The 24,488-nt window shown below is 38.9% G+C and overlaps 1 protein-coding gene across 3 annotated transcripts in view; it reads right to left on the bottom strand.

The window, feature by feature from the left end:
• Positions 1-21,450: 21,450 nt before the first annotated feature.
• PNPLA8 (patatin like domain 8, phospholipase A2) overlaps positions 21,451-24,488 on the bottom strand; it is a 46,354-nt gene continuing 43,316 nt past the window's right edge. For 2 of the 3 annotated variants that reach the window (XM_006161130.3, XM_014592685.2), the window contains one exon: positions 21,576-22,661. In XM_006161130.3, the coding sequence (XP_006161192.1) occupies positions 22,387-22,661 (275 nt within the window). In that variant the 3' untranslated portion in view covers positions 21,576-22,386. Of the gene's footprint in view, positions 22,662-24,488 lie in introns of all 3 variants that reach the window. The other variant, XM_027765408.1, reaches the window with a different exon arrangement.

Raw genomic sequence — 24,488 nt, 5'->3', positions numbered from 1 at the left:
GCACTAGGGTGGCTGAGATTTGGCTGTAAATGATGCTCCCCAAAATGGGTGGTTTTGAAATGCCACTCTCCCGGGTTTAGGTTTCTGTGGGAGGTCTGTGGTCTCCCCCGACTTTTCCCTTCTTTAAAGCAGTTGATTTCTTCGAAACTCACCAGTCGCAGTGGCTGACAGTGGGTGGGTTTTGGGGGTTTTGTTTTTGTTTTTGTTTTGCAGCCATTCTTTCCGAACAACTCTCAAAAAACGGAGCCTTCGGCTTAGGGCAGATCCTGTTTATTATTCGCGGTAGGAATTGGGTCTTCTGGTCCCATCAAACAGAATTAGTTCTAACGTGCTTAAGTACAGAGTTGAGAGTATTATGGAGCATTTTTGACAAGGTAAATGAAAATTAAGATTTTTTAAATGTGTGGTGTGTGAGTCAACACACTGTTCGCTAGTTCCTGCGCGCCAGCCAGCTGCCCTCTGTTCTGGGCAGTGTCCCAGATCCTAAGTCTGACACCCAAGGTCCTCGTGATCCACTCTGGTCCGCTACTGGTTCGTGGGGTATCCCTCGACTTGACCACTTGGAGCAGACTCCAGCTCTCACTAAGAAAGCTTCCTTTCTTCTCTAGTTTTATTCTGGAAAATGCCCCTCAGCTCCACCACCCCCACTTCCTTCAAGCCCGCCTTCAGGCAGGGTGGTAGGGAGTATTCAGAAAGGAACAGGTCATTTGTGCAGGCCCTGATAACTCTTCTACTCGGCCATAACTTCAGTTTGAACTTGCCACTTCAACCCACCACCTTCAGCATGCAAGTGAGGAGCCTTCCTTTTCTCCTGCTTCTGCCGCCATCCTCCCCTCCTCCTCCTCTAGAAGCAAAGGGTATTTCATCCACACAGAACCTCCTTCAGCTCCTGAGCCAGTACAGTGATCTCTGACTACAATGATCACTGCCCTGTCACTCTTCTGACCTTTGTCCTACCCCATGGCCCCTGGGCATCTCTCTATTATTATCCAAAATTCCCTCTGAAATACCGTTCCAAAAATGAAAAATAATCCCATGATCACCCTACCTAAAAGTTTGAGCTGGTGGGATGGTTCTCTGTTGACTATCAAATTTCAGAGGTCCCTGTGTGCCCCTTTATACTCTGCTCCTGATTCACCTCTGCCTCTTCCAGCAAAGAGAATGCCCGAAGCTCTAAGCCTCTGCTAGAATATTCTTTTTCATGTGGCCAACTCTGGCTTGGTTTCTCCTTCAGAGCTCCACTCAGTTGTTACCTTCTCTGGGAATTATTTTCTGAGTCTCCGTGGGTTTTATCATAGTAGTGCTTGTCGCTTTTTAGCCATCTGTTTGCATGTCTGACTCCACAAAATTTCACTTCTTTGAAGGCAATTTGCCCTGTTTACTTTTGTGCAACCTCCCACCAATACAAATGAAGCCACAAATAAGCATAATGACTCTCACTGCCTCATCATTCCCACCCGTGTAAAAGGCTTCAGATTGCTCAGTTCCCACCCCACTACAGTAAAAGAATCCTGGGGTCGTCCTGAATGTTTTTGTCATGTCCATCTACCCTCTACTCTGGTGCCCCTAAGCTGCCCCTTCGCCTCAGCCACTGTCCACATTCTTTTCCAGTGAATCCCACATAGCAAATCTTCAGTTCTTGTCCTGGTTTTGCATAGCAGTTTATCCCCTGGATTCTGAAACAAGATCGCTTGTGTCCCCCTGTGTTCAGTCTCATAAAGACCCTCCTTAAATGACAACTCCTTCCACTTCTGCTTAGGATTGTTTTGGTTCAGGCTCCATGCGGGTCCATGAAGCCAGAACTAGGCAGACAACATATGGTCCAGTGAGGTCTAGGTCAGCCCTGAAGCCTTGAAGACAAACTATGAGGATAGAAATGCACTTGGGGCTTGTTGAAGGGACGAGCACCAATGGAATCTCAGCCAAGTGACGACTTCTCCAGGTACAGTGTTCCTCATTTCTACCGGTAGTATAATAACACTTAATACACAGAATAATGGCAAGGATCATTTTAAAGCACCAGACACTATTTGGAGCGTAATTGGTGCTCAATAAATTCTAGTTTGAACAGCAATTTTTTTACAAAATGTTTGTCCAATAAATACATGCTCAAATAAAAAGTAAAAAGCAAGAAGAGGAAAAGCTCTGGATTAATGGGGACCACAATGACAGCACCAAAAAATAAAACATAATTAAATAATTTCTCACTACCGCATACTAGCTGTAATAATATAAGATTATTTTTATCATTTTAATTTCCAGCGTATTATCTCACTGCATTGCAGCTCGGCATTGCTGGAGATTAGTCTGCTAAGAGAATGAGCGACAGGGAGAACCAAACAGCTGCTGCAGGAGGAGCTAAAATGAAGGGAGCGTGGAGGAGGGGATAGAAGAATAGTCTGAGAAAGGATTAAAGGATGCCTGAGTGGGCAAAAGGACTTTCTAATGCAGTCTATTTGGTTTGCTTGGCGAGGCACAAGGCTGATTTGGCTGCACATGGCCGGTGATATGCACAGCTCACCTCCTTCCCCTAACTGCTCTCCCTTCCCCATCCCTAAACCTTATGCTGTCCCTTATCCCCAGCTTCACCTCATCTTTCAACTTAGCAAAGACTGAGAATAAGGTGCATCTATTGTCCTCATGACTTAATAATAGAATTTTCCATGTGCCCAGTGCCATTGTAAGCACTTTACATTTATCAGCTCATTTGATCTGACAATAATCCCATGCAGTATGTACTATTTTTCATCCCTCTTTCAGAAAAAGGCGAGAAAGGTTAAGAAACTTGCAGAGGTCACACAGTTAGTGGTACAGATGGGCTTCAGGTCTGGGCATTACGACTCCACATTTTTAACCACCGCGCCCTGCTACCTGTTAGTAACAGCATGCTAAAAGTTTGTTTGTTTTGATGCATGCATCAAAACTATAACTGCATTAAACAACATCAGAAAGCCATGGAGCCCCCCAGTGGTACCTGCAGTGAATATGTTTTAACTTTTCTCTTTTGCAGTTCTTTTTCTCTGAGTTCTTTCTCTCCTCTTTTCCCTTCCATGCTTTTCTTCCCTCCCTTTTTTCCATCCTAAATTTCTTAATTCACATTCATGCTGCAGGCCTCTGTGGGGAGGCAGAACAATTGACTCTTACCTAAAACCTTTCATTGAGTTCACCAAAATCTAATATGGGCCCCACCGTGTCATAACACATTACATGTCCATGAGCAAGTTGCTTCCCTTTCATCCTGTCTCCACATTGTGAAATGAAAGAGTTGGGCTAGTGAACATGAAAACTTTTCTTTAGCTGTGTCATTTTATGATTCTGGTGCTAACCAAAAGCATTTCTTTTACTCCTCAAGTGAAACTCAGGTGAAAGCTGACTAATTCTAGGTAAGAAAGATTGGACAGCCTGGCTCCCTAGTGCAGTGGTAATGCACTGTTTAAGACAAACCATGTCCCACATGAGGACCATGGTTCAAATCCCCAGCCCAGTCAGCCTGAAACACACTGGACACGAGCTAGAGTGCCCAAGATTCAACAGGCTGGAGGACTGGAAGAAGGGAATCACAGTGTGACCAGACCCTGTGGAGGGTTGAACAATGCACCCTGTGGTGGGTGCTCTATTTCTCTCTTTTTTGGTTTTTTTTTTTTTTTTGAGAGAGATTTTTGCTATAGGGTACATGCACTCGCTAGAGAAATAGAAAGAGACAGAAAGTGAGAAATTACCTCCTGGGGGTTGGCCATGCCGCAATCCCTTCTCCATTCACCCCATTGGGATTTTGGGTGCATAGGCACATGTGCCTGGTGTAAGTTTTAAGTTGCTAGGTCTGGGACTTGAACCACAGTGGACTATGTGGGAATTCAATGACATAACCACTACGCCATCTGCTGGTCCTCTTTTTCTGTTTCTCTCTCTCTTTCTCTTTCTCTTTCTCATGCATGTATATATGCTCTATCATGAATAAAGAAAAAAATAATAAAGAACAATTGAAGTCCTGAAATAAAAGTTCCAAAAGTAGCATAGCAAGGTTGCTGCAAGAATGGTTTATAACAGTGAGATCATTATTTTAGATAATAGTCTATGGCTGGGCAACATGCATTAGATTTCTGACAGGGATATGCTGAATATAGAAATTCTAAAAGCCTTTCTATTTGAATGCACACAATAGTCTAATATTGTTAAAAAGCATAATTGTTATGATGGCCAGCTTCTAGGATGGTTCCCAGTGTCCCTCTGGATATTTACGTCCATGTATTATCCCTTTGACCAGACCCAGTGACTCACTAGTGAACAGATGATGGCACAAGTAGTGAGATGTCATTTCTGATATTAGGTTACAAAAAGACCCTGGCTTCTCTCCTGTTCTTTTGCTGGCTTGCTCAAAGTGAAGCCAGCAGCCATATTTTGAGCTGCCCTGTGGAGAAGCTTGCATGACAAGGAACTGAGGAAGACTCTGGCCAATAGCTTGTGAAGAGCTGAGGCCCTCAGTCCAACATTCCAGAAGGAGTTGAAGCCTGCCATGGCCATGAGTGACCTTGGAAACAAATGTCCCCAGCCAAAGGTTGAATGATGCCAGCCCAGGTCTACAACTTGATTGTGGCTTGTGAGAGATCTTGGGCTAGAGGACTCAACACTGTTTATGGTTTTCTGATGCACAGAAATCGAGAGATAATAAATGTTTCTGGCGTTAAGTTAAATTCATGATGCATATAGTTGTTTAAGTGCATTTTAGACCCCTGACTTTGCATGTGACCATACAAATAAAATCTATTTTAAGGATGGGAAAGGGATAAAATGATCAAACTGCCATTGTCATAAGATGTAGATATGGTGCCGGATAAAGAAGCAGTTGTGGAACAGATGAGACATCAGTATGACTTGTCTGAAGTTAACATCAGCAGCTCCTACTTCTGCACCACAGAGTCACACTTAACTCCTACAGCCAAGTCTGGGATGACCACCCAGAGCTGGTGTCTTCTCTTGAATGCAGCCACAGTCTCAGTTGATGCATACTTGTTGAAACCTCATAGTGGGTGATTATTACTCACTATATGGTGCATAGTTGATATTTGTAATATATAAATAATAATAGGATGTGGTTTCATACAGTGCTTGACCAATGAACAATAGAAAGTCTCCACAGATACAAAACACCAATTGCTCTCCCATGTTTCTTACCATCTGCCATACAGCCAAAGAATTTGGTGTGCCAGTTTGATGCCATTTTGGGTATCAAACAGAATCTAGAAATTTGAACCCTATTCCTTGCCTGGTGCTTAGCAACACAGCATCACCTATCAAAAGGATGTACCGCTCAAGCAATTGGAGGAAAGCGTGACCTTAATAGTTGCCATATATGGATTTCTTCTCTGGGAGCTTGTGAGTCATATAGTATCTACTGCTTGACTCTATCCACCCCCATGTTTAGGGAAACCAGTTGGAAAGAGGAGGAACATTTTCAGTGATAATAAGCATGTTCCTGTAGCCAACTCTTCCATCTGTTCCTATAGTGTTTTGTTTTTTGTTTTTTTGTTTTTTAATCTATAAGAATGTACAAAGGTTCTGCTGAATAGATTTAAGACTAGTCAAGGTCAATGTTCAATCAGGCATTGCAGATGGGGTCATCAAGGACAGGGAACTGCAGCTCCAGAAAACAGAACTGCTGAGAAACACTCTTGATACGTGCCCTTCATTTCTGGCTTAAGGGGAAACAGGATGACAGGTACAATGAAGATGAATTCACTGTGGAGGAGAGAAAGGGAACGGCTTCAGATACAGTATGCTAGGGTTTACATGAATGTTTGCCTCATAGGCTTTCTTATATGGCTCATTCATCGCATTTTTAAGCATAAAAGGGGTCGTAAGTTAATACTGCCTGACACTGTATACTATTTATATTTTCTTTTAAGCCTTGATTTAAATTTTAAGTTTTTTCAACATATTTTTCAAATTGTGATAAAATACACATAACATAAAATCGATTACGATTTTAAGCATTTTTAAGCATATAATTAACAGTAGTGTTAAATATATTATCACTATCCAACTCCAGAATGCTTTGCAAAACTCAAACTCTATACCCCTTCCACAATAATTCCCTAGCCCCTCCTTCAACCAGCCTCTAGCCACCACTATCTTTTTTATCTCTATGAATTTGACTATTCTAAGTACCTCATATAACTGAAATCAGTGTTTTTTTATGACTGAATTATTTCACTTAGCATAATGTCCTCAAGGTTCATCCATGTGGTACTATGCATCAATTTCCTTTCTTTTTAAGGCTGAAAAATATTCTAGAAAATATTATGCAAAAATTTCTATTGTGAGCCAACAGACAGGTAGTGGTTAAGGTCCTGGACTTCTACATGGCTGACCACAGTTCAAGTCCTGGACCTGGTTGCTTGAAAATCACACTGGGCACATATGTGTGTGCCCAAAATCCCAAGAGAAGAATGGAGATTGCAGTGTGGCTATCTCTACTGGAGAGTGATTTCTTTACTTTCCATCTCACTGTCTCTCTTTCACTCTCTGGTGAGGGAAAATCTTTCCCTCTCTGGTGAGAGCACATCCCCTATGGCAAACATCTTAAAGAAGAAATAAAATTCTATTATACCTAAAAACCACATTTCATTTACCCATTCATCTGTTGATGAACACTTGGTTGCTTCTACCTGTTGGCACTCATGAATAATGCTTCCATCAACATAGGTGTACAAATCTCTCTCTGAGATCCTGACTTCAGTTCTTTTGGATATATACCCAGAAGTGAGATCACTAGATCATATAATAATTATGTTTACAGTTTTTTTTTTTTTTTTGGAGAGATTTTCACTATAGGGCGCGTGCGCTCGCCAGACAGACAGAGAGAGACATTAGAGACAGAAAGCGAGAAATCACCCCCCAGGGGGGATGGTCACGCCACAATCCCTTCTCCTCCATTCTCCTCTCGGGATCTTGGGCATGCACGCACACGCGCCCGGCTTGAGTTTTAAGCCACCGGGTCCAGGACGCGAACTGCGGTCGACTATGTGGGAGTCCAGCGACATAGCCATTACGCTAACTGCTGGTTCCCATGTTTACAGTTTTTGAGGAACCACCATATTGTTTTCTATACCAGTTGTACCATTGCACATTTTCCACCAACTGGGCAGAAGGATTCCCAGTTCTCCACATCCTTGCTCCACTTGTTCATTTGTTTTGTCTTTTGGTAGTAGCCATCTTAAGGGGCACAAGTTCCTCCAGTGCTTTTGAATGTCAGATATCCAGATAGGAGCAAGTCTAGTACTTTAGAAAGCCTCATCTTGGCTTTCCCATAGACTATGCCACCCCCTCCTTCTTCTAGACCACATCCAGTTACCCAGAATCCAAGAATTCCATCAGGGCCAGCAAAGACTATGCTCACAACAACGGACTGTTTTGCTGGTGTGCACAGTCAGAGGCCTCATAGGTGGCTGATGCAGGGGTGTGGAGGATGTTTGCAGAACTTGGACATGGGTCGAGTATTCACCCAAGTATGCATGTGAATTTTAAAGGTTAAGGACTAATTCAGGGGTGAGTAAGCCATGGACTGGCACTCCCTATGATGCAGAACTCTGAAGAGTCTAAGATTTCTAAATTTAATGTAGACTTCCAGGTCTTTATGGCAATATCTTTGTTGAGGTAAGACAGAACATGTCTTAAAACTCTTAAATATTTAAACATATAGGCTAGCTCTGTGTCACAGTGATAATACTCTGTGATAATGCACTCAAGAGAAACAGGATCCCATATGCAAACATGGTTTGAATTCCCAGCCCCGTCAACCTGAAGCATGCTGTGCGTACGCAGGTGCCCAAGATCCAATGGACTAGAGGGCTGGAGGACTAAAGGAAGGAGATCACAGTGTACCAGACTCTGGAAGGTGCTCTTTTTTCCTCTCTTACATGTGAGCATTCGTGCCCTACCATGAATAAAGAAAAAAAATTTAGACAGACGGAATATGGGCCTATGACTGTATTTTTTGCCAAGCCCCTCATTTGCTAGGAAAGGTCCTAAATGAAATTTTTAAAAAATGTAATAAATATGCTAATATATTACAACATATTATTAGAATGAAAAGGTTAATGCTGGATTTATGAAATCTGGATTTAGTAAGAGTTCATACTTAAATGGATCTATTCCTAATTCTTCTTTGGGAGGAGGTTATGGGAGGCAGGATTAATTTGAACAATAACATTTTCTTAAAAGTAACTACTACTGGGACCAGCTGATGGAGTAATGGTTATGTCACTGGACTCCCATGTAGCCAACTGCGGTTTGAGTCCCGGATCCAGAGACTTAAACTCATGCTGGATACGCATGCATGCATGCCCAAGATCCCAAGAGGAGAATGAAGGAGAAAGGATAGTGGGGTGGCCATCCCCTCTGAGGGATGATTTCTCAATTTCTGTCACTCTGTCTCTGTCTTTATGGTGAGTGCACACACCCTACAGCAAAAACCTCTCCAAAAAAAAAGTGGCTACTACTATCTTAATTTTTGGCCAAAAACACTGGGATTTTATTTCCCCCAGTACCCAAATGTCTTAGAAATTTCCACAATTTTGATATTAATTTTATTACTGACTTAAATCACATTGTAATATATTAGATGTCAAATACTGAAAGCATAAGTTCTTTTAGTAAATATCAACTTAAACATGTGTATGTCTTACATATAGCATATAAATATGAAGTATTTTGTTCCTGAAGACACAGTTTTTAAGTTGCAGAGCTTAAAATCTGGATATGTAGCTGTTATGCCAGCTGAGCAACTGTGCTTAACACAATGCTTATCACATAATAGGCTCTGTATTTGGGATATTACTACAGAAAAAGGGTCTAGTATTCATTAAATGGTGATACTGAGGCTCAGAGAGATTAAGTAACTTGTTCAAGGCCACACAGAGAGACGTTCCAGCTGGAATTTGAATCAAGGTCTATTTGTTCATTAATTGCATTCATTCATTCTTTGTGCTTATTGATCACCTACTATTGATATGTGTCAGAAACAGGTGCTGCAGTTACAGCAGAGAATAAGAGAGGTAAAAATCAGTCTCAGGGACTTTACAGCTGGAAAAGGAAACTGATGCTAAACCAATAATTATTTGTCTAATTACTCATTTTAGCTGTAATAAATGCAACGAGAGAAACCCCAAGGTACAGGAAGATTTTTAAAATGTAGAACAAAAAACTAAGTCTGAGGATCAGAAAATCTTTCCTGGGGAAGACAATGTTCCACATGGCTACAGTGAACTAGATTTTTAAGGGAATGAAGATTTTCTACTAATAATTCAGCCTCCAACAAACGAGCTAGCGGCAGAAGACAAGGTTCCACATGGCTACAGTGAACTAGATTTTTAAGGGAATGAAGATTTTCTACTAATAATTCAGCCTCCAACAAACGAGCTAGCGGCAGAAGACAAGGTTCCACATGGCTACAGTGAACTAGATTTTTAAGGGAATGAAGATTTTCTACTAATAATTCAGCCTCCAACAAACGAGCTAGCGGCAGAAGACAAGGTTCCACATGGCTACAGTGAACTAGATTTTTAAGGGAATGAAGATTTTCTACTAATAATTCAGCCTCCAACAAACGAGCTAGCGGCAGAAGACAAGGTTCCACATGGCTACAGTGAACTAGATTTTTAAGGGAATGAAGATTTTCTACTAATAATTCAGCCTCCAACAAACGAGCTAGCGGCAGAAGACAAGGTTCCACATGGCTACAGTGAACTAGATTTTTCGCGTGGTGTGCAAGCCCACTATCTTCTGAATCTGCTGCACCAGCAAGCACAATAGAACAGCAAAGAGATTCTGGATCACCTCTGTCTGCTTGCTCCTTAACATTAAGGCTGAACCTCCAGAATTTGAAAGAAAACACAACATTCATCAGATGACAAGAAATCACCGCCGGATCACGAGAAACATGGGAAAACAAGAAAATACCTCTCCTCCTAGGGAAAAGAGTAACTCTTCATCCACAAGCAGTTCGGTGAAAATCATGGAAATGTCTGATAAGGAATTCAGATCATTCATAATGTCTAAGCTAACAGAGATGGAAGAGAAGAGAGATAATGAACTACTAAAGAGAAAGGAGAAAGAGATTGACGAGTTCCAAGAGATGAGGAAATTCCTGCAAGATCTAAAAGTGGAATTACACACTTTACAAAAGACTCAAACCGAACTGCTAGAGATGAAGTCTATAATACAAGAAGTCAAAATCTCCCTGGAAAGCATTAAAAGCAGACTAGATCATTCAGAAAATAGAATCTCAGATGTAGAGGAGAAAATGGCTGGCCTAGAAAAATCCACCATGAAGGCTGAGAAAATGGCACAAAAATTTGAGAATAATATGCGAGAAGTACTGGATACCATCAAACGTCCAAATATCCGGATAATTGGCATTCCAGAAGGTGAGGAAACCCATAAGGGCATTGATAATCTATTCCAGGAAATCCTGCAAGAAAACTTTCCAAACCTAGAGAGGCATTCAAAGATCCAGTCCCAGGAAATACAACGGACCCCAAATAGAATCAACCCTAGAAGATCTTCTCCAAGACACATTATAGCCAGGTTGACCAAAACTGCAGACAAAGACAAGATACTAAGATTAGCAAGAGAAAAACATCAAGTTACCTACAAAGGACATCCCATCAGGCTAACAGCAGATCTCTCATCAGAAACAATAAAAGCGAGGAGAGAATGGGAAAATATATTCCAAGTGTTAAGAGAGAAGCAGTTTCAGCCAAGAATACTGTATCCGGCAAGATTATCTTTCAGGTGGGAAGAAAAGACAAGAACATTCTCAGATAAACAAAACCTGAAAGAATTTACCAGCACCAGACCAGACCTCCAAGAAGTTCTCAAGGATGTGCTGTATCAGGAAAACTAAACGCAGATACATGGAAATAAGAGTCCAAAAACTGAGAAAGTAGCTAACTTAATCATAGGGACAAGTCTGGAGTTGAATACTATATCCCAGAATTTAATCAGGAAAATTGAACCAGAACAGAAGATAAAAGTATATGAGACTGATAGGTTCATGCACCTACCATTTGAACAGAATCCTAACCTGTTTCCTGGCTTTAAGCAAAGTTCCTTGGCGGTTCTTTGATTTAAGTTAAAACTGGTTTTCTTAGTAGTAATGAGTGAACTCACCTTTGAAAGTAGTTAGGTTATGTAGGAAATAGTGTGATCAATGCAATGTGGGTGGGAAGGGAATGGAGGACAATTTTGGACACTGGAGGTGGTGTGAGAGGAGGGTGGGAAGGGACAGAGGGTCAGAAAGAGGGGTGGAAATAATTCTAGGAACTAGAATTGGAAATTTATTTTTTCTGTAATGTGCATGAGTCACTATGCAGTGTGTACTGGATGGGAGATTGCATTTTGTGTGCTGGGATGATGCTTAGGGAAGGAATGTAAATTGAGTTACAAAAAAAAGTTTCAGGAAAAAAAAATATATCTATTCAATGACTGCAGTAGGATATGTAGCCCCAGCTAGGTGCTACTTTATAGGATGTGTAAAGTTAGACTTGAGCTCATGGAAATGTGTGTGTCACATGTGTTTGCTAGGAGGGTATTCAGATTGATTAGGGTCTTTGGTGATTCAATAAAATGTGGGGGGAAAATGGTTTAGAAAGCAAACATAGATAACAGAGACAGTGTGGGAGGAGAACAGGAGGTGGCAGAGGGTAAGAGATAGGGAACCAAGGATGGGGGGAAAAAGCAAAACATACAGAAAACAAGAAATGGGAGATCATTTGCTAAGAATAACATATTTGTTGATGTGCTTGATTGAGACAATATACAGTGTACTCTAGATGGAAAATCTCATTTTGTATGCTGTAATGATGTACAGTGAATGAATGCAAATAAATAAATTGGGGAAAAAAAAGCAATGTAATACACTGTAAAGTTATATGTAATCCAATGTAATATAAAGAAGATTATGATGATAATAAAAAATTAAAAAAAAAAAAAAAAGAAAATCTTTCCTGGTATTTTTAAGTGGGATTAAGTGAAAAAGTGAGAATGGACCTCTATGACCAAAAAACAAACAAACAAACAAAAACAAATAAAAAAAAACAAAAAAACTCAACATTTGCAGAGGCCAGGAGGCAGGAAGGGGCTTGTATAGTTAAGAAACTAAAATAAATTTGACATGTCTCTCTCTCTACCATATTGCCTGATGGAGCAGTCTCTCTGTGAAGGAAGCAGTCTATAGCCAAGATTTGAAGTGTCAGGGTCAGACAATGGTCTGACATGCTGCAATCAAGCCTGACCCACATGGGAAGGTTGCTGTTTCATATCTAGAGACCACCCTGAGTCCACCAGGCATGCTTGTCCCATGATCTCGGCTAGCTGAGGCTGAAGGGTGGACTGTGGTGCTGGGATCCTGTCAGGAATACAGTATCTCTGTTTCTCTCTGTCTCTCTCTCACTCATGGTATAAACAAAGACTAAAAAAGAAAAAAATGATTTGAAGTGGTAACAACAGTAAGGCTCATGATATATTTCTTCACAGCTAACTGGTTTCATTTCGAATGGCATGATCTATACACTTAGTAACTTCTGCAACCTAAGGGAAATATAATTTGCTGAATATGTTAAAGTATCATTTTAGGCATAAATGAAACAAATAAAGTCTATAATTTCTAAATTAATGCTTACTCTTTTATTTCTAAATTAATTTCAGAAACAAGGGAACTGAAAATTATTTAATATTATTTGAAAGCAAGTAACACAGAATGCACTAAATCATGAGCAGCAAGAGCATTTCTCTCCAAAATCTAGGACATTATTTTCACATAAACAAGAGTGATCATTATTTTTATCCACAATTTACATTCCCAAACTGTAATACTAATGTTAATGTTTTACCAATGCATCATATGGTACAATATAAAAGAACAATGAAAAGTAATGCAGGGCCAGACCCTTTGCACAGTGGTTGGGTGCTGTGCGTTGGGAGCTGGATGCCACATGACTGAGTGCAGTTAGTCTCAGCCCTGACAACTTGACAAACATGCCAGGCATGAGCCTGTGCATTCCCCAAATCCTGATGCAATGGAAAAAATAGAGGAAAAAATGATTTCTGCATGACCATGCTCCACTGAAGGGTTTTCTCTCTCTGGTGAGTGCAGGTATCTCTGGCAATTTAAAAATTAAAAAAAAAAAAAGAGAGGTAATGCAAAAAATAAAAAGTCATTATTATTTTATGATTTCTTCAAAGATTGGGAGGAAAGAGTAATGCACAACTTAGGTCTGTGACATTGTATTAGAAAAACACTTTGAATGAGAACTGTGTAATTCAGTGACAATTATTAATGCCTTGCCTTCAGTATTTTTATTTCCCAGAACGCAAAAATTATATTTAATATTAGTATTTATTAAGCCCAATTATATCCCATGTCCTTTGACCTGAGTTATTGCTAGTGTGCACAACTCTGTTCAAATAAGGAAACTGTATCAGAGGTTAAGTAACTTGCCTACCAGACTTTGAACACACATAGGTGTCTCCAAAGGACCTTCAAACACAAAATCTGTTGCCTCTCATGAGCTCTGATCAAGGACTTTAGAAAAATTAGATACAAAACTGGACAATAAAGCAATCACCTTTGTTCTATTTTCTATTTTCGTACTCCCAATATATTGCTTACTATATTGCTTTTATTTTTCTTGTCACTTAACTCTCACAGACTCTTTAGAGTACAAATTCTTTGCTACATTGAAATTGCATTCAGAGTCAAGTTAATGATACAAATGGGCATTTAATAAACGCCCTTTAGAGGGACCAGCAGTTAGCATAATGGCTATGTTGCTGGACTCCCATGTAGTCGACCGTGGTTCGAGTCCCGGACCTGGTGGCTTAAACTCATGCCGGGCGCATGTGTGTGCGTGCCCAAGATCCTGAGAGGAGAATGGAGGAGAAGGGATTGTGGCGTGGCCATCTCCCCTGGGTGGTGGTTTCTCGCTTTCTGTCTGTCTCTCTGTCTCTGTCTGTCTCTGGCGAGCACACACGCCCTATAGGAAAAATCTCTCAAAAAAATAAGTAAAATAAATGTCCTTTAGAAGACAAAGTATTTCCATTTTAGAATAATAAAGTCAGGTCTCACAAAAATGGCTCTTAAATGATATCCTTGGAAAGAAATATAAACCACAACCATGATCAAATCTTATTCATTGCACCCAATTCCCCTGCTCCCAACTATTAGGAAAGCCATGGAAAGAGTCCTAGGCTGGAAACCTCATGGCCCAGGTCATCAAAGGTAACAGGATAAGCTCATACAAGCCTTTGGATTTTTCAGTGTCATACTTCACATCATTTCTTTGTGGGATGACAATGCTGGCTTTGGCCCAGTTCAGTGGTACAGTCAGTAGAATACTAATTTGCAGTGTTAGAAATCACATGGCTGACCATGGATTTAGATCCAGAATCAACCTAAAACATATTGACCCACAAATCCAAAATTTTGAGTTTCTGTCAGGAGTGCAATAGGGCTGGGGGAAAGGGATTGTGGCATGATAAGACCCTGTTGAGGGGTCTCTTTCTCTTTCAATGAAACTTTGGGGGAAAAAAAAAAAGGGCCAGCAGGTGGTGTGGTGGTTAAAGCACTGGACTCTCATGTGGCTGTTTGTGGTTCAAGACCTGGACCTGGTGGCTTGAAAATCACACTGGTGTGTGTGTGTGTGCATGCCCCAAATCCCAGAAGAATGGAGGAGAAGGGACTGCAGCATGGCCATCCTTCATGGGGGCTGATTTCTCACCTTCCCTCTCATTGTTTCTTTCTCTCTTCAGCAAGCACATGTGCCCGATGGCAAAAAAAAAAAAAAAATTTAAAATATTTTTTAGCCTTGCCAAGTCTACAGGTTAGAATAAAACAAGAAAGCATATCAGAAAGTGTTTTAGAAAATACATACACTCTATATTTAACTATAAATATCATAGATAAACATATTACTACAGTTATTGTTTATTGAAGGTACAGAATTCTTTTGCCTATGAATTTACTAAAAGAAGGCATATCTTTAAAGATCTAGGCAACAAGATAGTTTAACGAAAATTTTTAATATGACGAAATGAGGAAAAGCCGTTGTTAAGGTGCACTGACTAGGAATAGGAGATAAGGCTTTAAATTAATCAGATACTAGTTGAAAAAGAAAAAAAGAGGGAGAAAGTTCACCTTTCAAACAAACCTTTTATTCTGTGGCCAGAAGGGCTACATCTAAGTCCCTGTCAAGATCTAAGACATGAGAACCGTGAGAATGATGATCACCTCAGGCACTGGTGAGAGGAAATGACAGGCTCTGCAAGTTGTGTGATTTTGTTGTCTGGAAAGGCTCCCAGCTCAGTCTGAGGAAAATAATTCCAGCTATGAGTCTACCTACCAGCACAGGGGATAAGTCCCATTGTCATATTTTAACAAGAAATTCTTTCAAAAAGTTCTTGAAAAAGATATTGTAGACTTGGCCCAGGGAATAAAGAGATTAAAAGAGCTGGCTGTCACCTGCCTGTCCAAATGGTTTGAATCCTATCCCCAGTGGCTTGAAAAATATGCCAGGTGCATGTGAGTGCATGTCCCAAATCCTGACAGGATGGAGAAATGGAGGAAAAGGGATTGCGGCATGACCATGGCCCACTGGGGAGTGCTCTCTCCCTCTCTGTCAAGTGCATATATCCTCTGGCAAATACAAGTGGTTGTGTGTGTGTGTGTGTGTGTGTGTGTGTGTGTGTGTATCAAGTACTATTTATATATAATAGCATTTTCATTTTCCTTATCTCCCAATAATAGTGTAAAGTAGATGACTCAGTTAAGCCTAACTTGGGAAAAATGTTAAGAACTAATAATACAGCTAGCAATGTACTACAATAGAAACTGTAAGGTATTCCTAAGAAACATATGACAAGTTGAATTGGGAATGCATAATATAAGTAGACATAAATTTTTAGAAGTATCTTTATAGAAATAAATACTATTTCAAAAATTTATTGCCAATAATAATTTTCCTTTTCTGATGCTTCATAAGTAAGAAAATACAATAGTTTGGGCTATGTGTTTTAAAACTGAAATGATGATTTTTGAGCATGTTTATAAGTGACTGCAGGGTTTACTTCTGGTGCATATGAGATACTTTTTTTTTTAAAGTAATTCTCTGGTTATATAAATAACTCAAAAGAGGTTTGGAGGTGAGCTCTTATTCTTGAGTGGTGATTACACTTATAGATGAACTGGATGTAGCAGTAGTTTCCCACATGCTACTGCAGACACATGGGTTACTGGTTCCGAAGATCAGGACATAGTCACTTTCTTGTGCTCAAAAACAGCAAATTCTATTAACCCTGTTACAAAATTCTGTACTATTGAAATTTCATAAAAACCTTTGAAAAATGTGTTTCCTTGTTATACTTTATATGTATATTAAAAAGATATGTGGCTTATTTACTAATAGTCTAAAAGTTTTCGAGTGTCAGCATAGGCATTTCTCACATAATTCAACATAGGAAATAAATGCTTGAGGACATGTCTAGATATGTGCAGATTAACTGCATCCTAATACCAAACAAGTTCATTCAAAATGAGCAGAATAACAGCACCTGTGAATTACAAGAACATGGTTTCAATGATTAAGAAATACAAAAAAGTTGAGTATTAAATGACTCTTAATTCTACTGGCTTTATTAAAACACACTTTTAAAACCGAATCTGAAAGGCAGAGAGAAGTGCAAATTACATTAGTTCTGTTGAACTTTTTCAATGTGAGAGATTTGATTAAAAATTCCTTAGTGTGTTCAAATATGCTACCATAAACACAAAAGCACAACTATGTGTGTTATCTTAGAACACATTTTAGAAAAATGTGATCCTATTGTCAAAACAATGAAAGATACTTGTGCAAATTTATGTAGGTGAATCCCAAGGACACCTATGTTCACATAAAACATTTGGTGATATTTTAAAAACATTTGGATCTGTTTGGTCAAGGTATTGGTTATTTTTACTTGTATGCATGTTCTTCATAAATTATTTTAATGGCCAATTTAATAAAAATGCTACATTGGCCATTAAATACTTTTTTGGACCAAAGTGTTTTGGGAATACAACAGAATATAGTGAACATACAACAGAATATAATGAACATAAGATATAGGCCCAGCCTCTATAGTGCAGTGAATAGGAACATACTAAACCAAGGATCTGGAAGTCATATGCCAACTGCAGTTTGAATCCTGACCTGGTTGACCTGAAAACATGCCAGGCATGGGCATGCATACCCAGAATCCTGGCAGGCCAAGGACTGAGGAAGGAGACTGCAGTGTGACCAAGCCCTGTAGAGGGTGCTTCTCTATTTCTCTTGGGAGAATCCACTCAATCATGAATACAAGCCACAAAAGAAATACAGCCTGGGTTTCTTCACATAATTGGGTGAATTTTTGAAATGTTAATTACTTCTTTTATAAATATAGTACGCTTAGTACTATTATATGCTATTATAAAGAGTGCTACTAAGTAGCAATTTTTGCTATTTTACTCTTCTCTAAGATAGGTACATTTATCTTGATCTTCGAAAATTGTCTAAATACCACAAATCAGATAAGTTAATGGTGAGGTAGATTAAAATACAGGACCAACAGGTGGCATGGTTGCTAAGGTGCTGGACACTCCCATATGGCTGACCACAGTTAAAGTCCCGGAACTGGCAGCTTACTTTCTCACTCTACCCCCGCCACCACTCCCCGTGTCTCTTTCTGGTCAAATTAAAATAAAATGAATAAATAAATTAAATAATTCTTTAAAAAATAACAAAATACAGTATCTGAGAGAGTATTACAGTATTTGCAACTCTAGAGACTTAATTTAGGAAAGACTACTATCACGGTATGGTCTATACCAGAGTCTGTAATTTCCCACTGATTCTGAAAAAGCAGTGAAGAAATATGACTTATCTCACTATCATCCTCATCTCAGTGCTACCATGTAAAACAGGAATTGTGATAGCATCTATTTCATGTGGTTAAGATTAAAAGGCAATGTTAGCTTTAACTGTTACAGGAACTTTCAACCACTTTGGACTATGTATCTTGTTCATATCTAATCGGACTGAAATCTTTAAATTACACTTTACAATCTAAATAGTCTAGAGGCAAGGAATGAATCTATTAAGTTGAAGATTTTTATCACAAAAGTAAGTCAACATTACAGTCAAAACTTCATTTTTAAACAAATTACCTCAAGTAATAATGCCTATCTGTGTTGTGTGATGAGTTCCAACCCACTTGCATCAGTTGAATAGAGTATAATGGACAAAGTAATCAGTGTGACTTCTGAGAGCGACATTATAAAAACCCTTGGACCAACACATGCGAAGTTTTGTCCAGGGACATCTGTACTCTATGGATCTTTTTTGCATGGCAGATAGCTCCTGCCAGGAACAGAACAAACTGTTTTTTTTTTAAAATGTGATCCCCCTCCTTCCTATTTCCTAGTCATAAAGAGTAACTGCCATATATTCACTCAAAAAAAGCAAGATTTAAGTGAATAGTTCAGTTGTATTTCAACTTGGCATCAAAAGGAAGAACAAGGAGCAATGAATGCAAAATGAATTCCTGTTGGGATTGAATGGGAATGGAGTTATACAAATGGCTTACACACTGGAATTCTGGGGCTAAGAACACCTTTGGAATCTGGTGGAAGAAATTCATTACTTGTTTTCTGGGGATAAGAAGCTCAGAGTTTATCAAACAAAGTAATGTTGGTATTTGGATGGAAGAGTTTCTTCATCATGATAGGACGTCCAGAGCCCTGTCTACACTGCATGACATTTACCCTCTCTGACCTCTGGAGTACTACATACTGGTAGTTGCCCCAGACAGTCTCCCCTTGCCTCCCGAGGTAGAAAACCACCGTGTTAAACAAATTATTCACATAATTTGGTGTTGAAATAATTTAAAAAATCAGATCACAAAGACAGACAATATTTACTAAGTAGAGTACATTTCTATAGCCTTTAAACCCAGTGTTTCACAGATTGAGTTTAGTAAACTAGATCTGAAGTCACTTTACAACATTCTAGGAAAAGACAATCTAAGAAAAAGAGACTCAAGATTTGTGGCTAAAAGCATGAATTGGTTATAGCTCTACCACATTCTAGCTGTGGTTTCTTGGTCAATTTTTTCTAAGACAAGGATAATAATGTTCGCCTCTTGGGTTTACTGGGACAATTAAGTGTGCTGGTATACATAACCTTAGCCCATGTCTTTGCCCTCATAAGCACTCTGGTGTTAGCTATGTTTTTAGTCACATTCTTGGCACTGATTCCTATGAAATATTCCAAATTTTGACTACAACTTCTTGAAGGGCGTAACAGGTTAGGTAAGATCCTGAGCTTCAAACTTCAGGGTTCTAGCTACTACAACGATTAGTTGCTCTATAATAAATGAAAAAAAAAAAAAAAAGGTGGTTGTCACTAGCTTCTGGGGAGGAAAAGCTCAGAGAGCCCCTCCCTCCGATCACCATAACAAAGTTATAGGATTCCCCTCCATCCTCTTGGACTGCAGGCTGGCCTTTTGTGACTTCCTTCCCTCTGGAGGTTTCTTTAACATCCACTTTCTGTGGGAGGTGAAGTGCACAGCATAATTATAGCCAAGGCCAAGGAGCTCTCTCCACCCCCTGGGGGAAATCCCATCCACCCATGCACCTCTAGGGACGACTCCATCTGAGGTCCTATTTTTAATAAAGAATATTATCTACAGCACAAATGGAACACAGCTAGTACACTATTTATTATGGAGCTAAGACGAGGCACAGCAAGGACTGAGCATCAAAACAATTTTTATTCTATGTATTTAAAAATATAATTGGTAAGTTGCAGAATGCATTACATTTTATAAAACAGACTATTCTTTTTCCCTTCTCTGAAAAGGGCAGATCTTTTCATCTGTACGGGACTCAAAATGTATTTTCACATCTCTTCCTGTCCTTCATCCATCCATTTACAGTATTTACGTTGAGGGCTGCTTGGGATGAAAAAAGCACTAGCCTCCTTATAAAATGAGGGTTATCTCAGGTGACTTACACAGTTCTTCAAATAACTGTTGCCAAGTACAAATAGGAACAAGAAGGACTGAAAACTGGTATACCGCACAAGTGGACAGACCTGTTGCTGAAGAGTGAAAAGAGCTGTGGAAACAGAGACAGCGACACTGACATATACTTAACTGTGTGGTCTCTGAAAGACACTGAGCTAGAGTGTACTTACGTATTGTACTGTTCATGAGAGAAAGGACTGGTCATGCACAAACAAGGGACAGAATTAACTTCCACAGTGAAGTAGACGAAGTTTATCAGATTAGGACAAGGGGCAGATATATAAATTGTGTATTTTATTATGCAGAGTTCCCAGAAATATTCTAATTTCCAATTATTTGATCTTTTCTTTTTTTTTATTTATACATTCATTTACTTCATTTTTTTAAAATTTTTTTATTTTAACCAGAAAGGGACAGAGCAAGACAGAAGGAGAGAGTGGGAAAGTGAGAGAGCAAGCCTCCAGGTCCAGAACTTGAACTGTGGTCGGCCATGTGGGAGTCCAGTGTCCTTAACCACCACGCCACCTGCCGGCCCCTATTTGATCTTTTCTTAAAAGGACAAGTTGTTTTATTCTTTTTCTCTTCTTTATTAATTAGCAGAGAGTGGGTGCTCCCCAGAGAGAAGAATGCACTCTCAAAATGGGGTGCAGTGCCACTGCAATCCTTTTCCCTGCACCCTGCACATGTACATGGTGTTTTCAAGCCATTGGGACCAGTTCAAACCACAGCCGGCCTTGTGAGATCCAGATCTCTAGCACAACACTAAACCTCTGTGCTTTAAAGCCCCCTACTGGTTGTTCTAGTTGGTTGTTCTAATTGCATATAACAAATGCATACAAACTTGTGGTCTAAAAGTGTTTTATATTTCTTCAGAACTCATGGCTAGTTTATTTACCTACATTAGGTCTAAAAACGACCTAATTTGGATATTACAAAATTTCAGAACTAGCCTTCCTCATTTTACAAATATGTAAAGCTCAGAGAGGCTGTCTGCCTTCAAAAGGTCCCAAACAGAACGACTTTGCTGCAGACTCAAGATTAGCATCCAGACTCTCCATCCCCTCCATCACTCTCTAAATTACATCTCACTCCCTCTGTGAATCAAGTTGCAAATCAGCAAGCAATATAATAACAATATGGACAACAGAGTTTTGCTTTAGTTTATTTGTAGAAAGCAAAGGACACTTACCTTTGTTTCACTTCCCTTGGGAAACCTACAATGACAGAGGATTTACATGGCAAAGAGAGAACACAACAAAGATGAATCTGTGTGATATAAACAGTGTTTCGTGTAGGTGTGTATGTTAATAACGTCTGGAAAATCCAGACGATTAAATTTAGGACTTAATAAGGTAAAACAAATCTGATTTATTTATTAAGCACACAGTTGACAGGTGTATTCAAATGCTACAAGAAAGAGGGAACTACATTATGAACAATAAATAATTTTAAAATGACATTAGCCTTTCAACAACGGATTACTTCAACAGTTTATGTTTATTAACAGGAATATTTTGCCAGTAAATTCAAACAATTAATTTTATAACAGTGAATGATGAGCTTAGAACTAGATCTAGAAAAGTTAACACACAACATTATCTTAAAATTTCAGGGGAAAAAAGCATTTGATTGGAACTTGACCTACCTGTTTTAACTAAACAATGTGTAGAAATAAGCAAATTTTGAATAAAAAACTGTACCTGGTTCTTTCATATTTTAAATGTAAAAGTACTTTAATAGACAAAATTCCATTTTTCTGCATCAATTAGAGAATATTCCAGTAAAAGGCAGCATGTGGAGTATAGGAAGTAGCTAGTGAAAATATAAGTAATGTAAGTTTAAGGAAAAATGAGCTTTTCCACATGAAAGGAAATCAATGATCACATAAATTCAACATGATTATGATGACTAAAGTGAAAAGACAAAGCATAATATGATAGTTTTCAGTTTCTTGTTTGGCACATATATTAATACATTTTCAAACATCAAACAATATAACACCAATATCTACTAAAACCAACTAGCACAATAAGATTCCTAAAGCATAGTTAATTATTAACATCTTATAAACCTAATTCTCACATGAATTCTGAAGCCAAGCATATCCTCTTTGCTGTGCAATCTGGCTGAAGCACCGTCTTTTTTGGGATTCCCAAGAATTCGTAAGTACTGACTTTTCAGATGATCCAATATTTCAAAGTTAACTCATGTTGAGCCCCACAATTTCTTATGGAATTTGATGGCTCTTCTGAACAGGCCTCCATTTATGAGAACACATGCATATGCTTGTCACAATTTTGAAAAGAATGGAAGGCCCTCATACATGTCTGTCTTTAATTTGATCCAATCATTAATTTTCTGCAGAGTTGTTTTCTCTTGACTTAATATTTTTGCAACTTTTTTCATTTTTTGTTCATTTCTTTCTATGTACTTCAGCCCTTCCAACTGAAGCTGATCCAGTTTTTCATTCCGACTTTCATCTAGAGGTATATTTTCACACATTACAGGGTTGAATCTAAAATAGGTGTCAGGAGGTAACAGACCATCAAGCATTATATGAACTTCTGTTAAAATGAAAAAAGAGGGAATAGGATGGATAAGAAAAAAGGAGATAGCATGAGTTATTTTATAATAATCTATTAATTTTATCTTTACTTAAAATGATCTTTTTCGGCATATTACAAAGATTTGCTTACTTCATCACTCAAACTATCAGCAGGAGGAATTTGTAATAATGAATAAAACTATGAAATGAAATTTACCTCCCAAAGTCCTTCTTACTATTCTGCAAAATTAGGAAACCTGTTCCAGTATTCTCTTCTCTCTGTGCTTTTGATCATACTGCTGACCACTGCTAAAATGCTTCTCCAAATTGTTTTTCACTTCTTGGGATCATCTTTATTTATTTATTTAAGTTTTGCTAAAAGGTACATGTAATCATCAGAATGACTGAGTGAGTGAAAAGTAGTCCCAAATGAGGCATGGTGATAGTGTAATTCTTTTACCTTCATTTCTCCATTTTGTCAGGATCTTGGGTGTGCATGCATATTGCCCAGTCTGTTTTGTAAACTGCCAGGGCTGGGATTTGAACCCTGGTTGGCCATGTGGGATCCAGTTTTCTATGCACAGCACTTAACTACTGTGCTAAGGAGTCCACTTTTCTCACATCTTTTTCAAATTTAATTAACATTATTCAATATTTCATTTCATGCTTCTTAAAAGTTCTAAATGAGCCCATCACATGGTTTGGACAAGAAAAACTTGGGTACTGACTGGATGATTAAAGCCTTCTGTCTCAGCAAATTGCTTACAGTAAGATGATTTATTGTTATTATCAGGGAAACACAAATGAAAACCACGATGAGACATCATCTCATACCTGAAAGGCTGGCTATTATCAAAAAAGACAAGAGCTAACAAGTGTTGGTGATAATATGGAGAAAGTGCAACCCTTATAACTAGTCATGGGAATGCAAATTAGTACAGTTATATATGAAAAGTATGGAGGCTTCTTTCTTTCTTTTTGAGGCTTTTGCCATAGGGCACATGTGCTTGCTGGAGAAGAGAGGCAGAAAGTGAGAAATCACTCCCCAAGGCGGATAGCCACTCTGCAATCCCTTCTCCTCCATTGTCCTCCTGGGATTTTGGGCATGCATACACATGTGTCTGGCAAGATTTTCAAGCCATCAGGTTTGGGACTTAAACCAGATTAACCATGTGGAAGTCTAGCACCTTAACTACCACGCCACCAGTTGGTCCCTGGAGGTTTCTTAAAAAATTAAAAAGAGAACTACCACATGATCCAGGAATTCTACTGTGGGTATATATCTGAAGGAAATGAAATCAGTATCTGGAAGAGATGTCTGTATTCCTACCTTCACTGCTGCATTACTCACAAGAGTGAAGATGTGAAAACAACCTAAGTGTCTATCAATGGATGAATAAAGAAATGATATGTACACACATGTATACATGCACAAATACACATACACATAAATATAATTCAACCTTAAAAAAGGAGGAAATCTTGCCATTTGTGACAGCATGGATAAATGTGGAAGACATTATGCTAAGTAAAATATGCCAGTAAATAAGCAAGTAAGCAATATACATCCATAAGATAAATGCTCTAAGAGAAGGAAATAAAAAAGTAGGATATGGGTTAGAATGAAATGGTGAGCGAATTGGATAAGGGCTAGCGAATGGTCTCTGAGGAAGTAACTTTGAGCAGAGACCAGTATAAATACAGACCAAGCATAAATCTGGGAAAAAGCCTTACAGAGCAGAGTAAAACTAGAGGCCCTGAGGCAAGAGAGCTCTTAGCAAATGTGAGGAACAGCAAGAATTCAAGTACGGCTGGTCATACTTTATAGAAGAAAGACATTCTATGA

The sequence above is a fragment of the Tupaia chinensis genome, unplaced genomic scaffold (assembly GCF_000334495.1).
Source record: "Tupaia chinensis unplaced genomic scaffold, TupChi_1.0 Scaffold138322_1, whole genome shotgun sequence".
NCBI classification, from domain to species: Eukaryota; Metazoa; Chordata; class Mammalia; order Scandentia; family Tupaiidae; genus Tupaia; species Tupaia belangeri.
The sequence above is the reverse complement of the archived record's forward strand: the minus strand, read 5'-3'. Positions and strand labels throughout refer to the sequence as shown.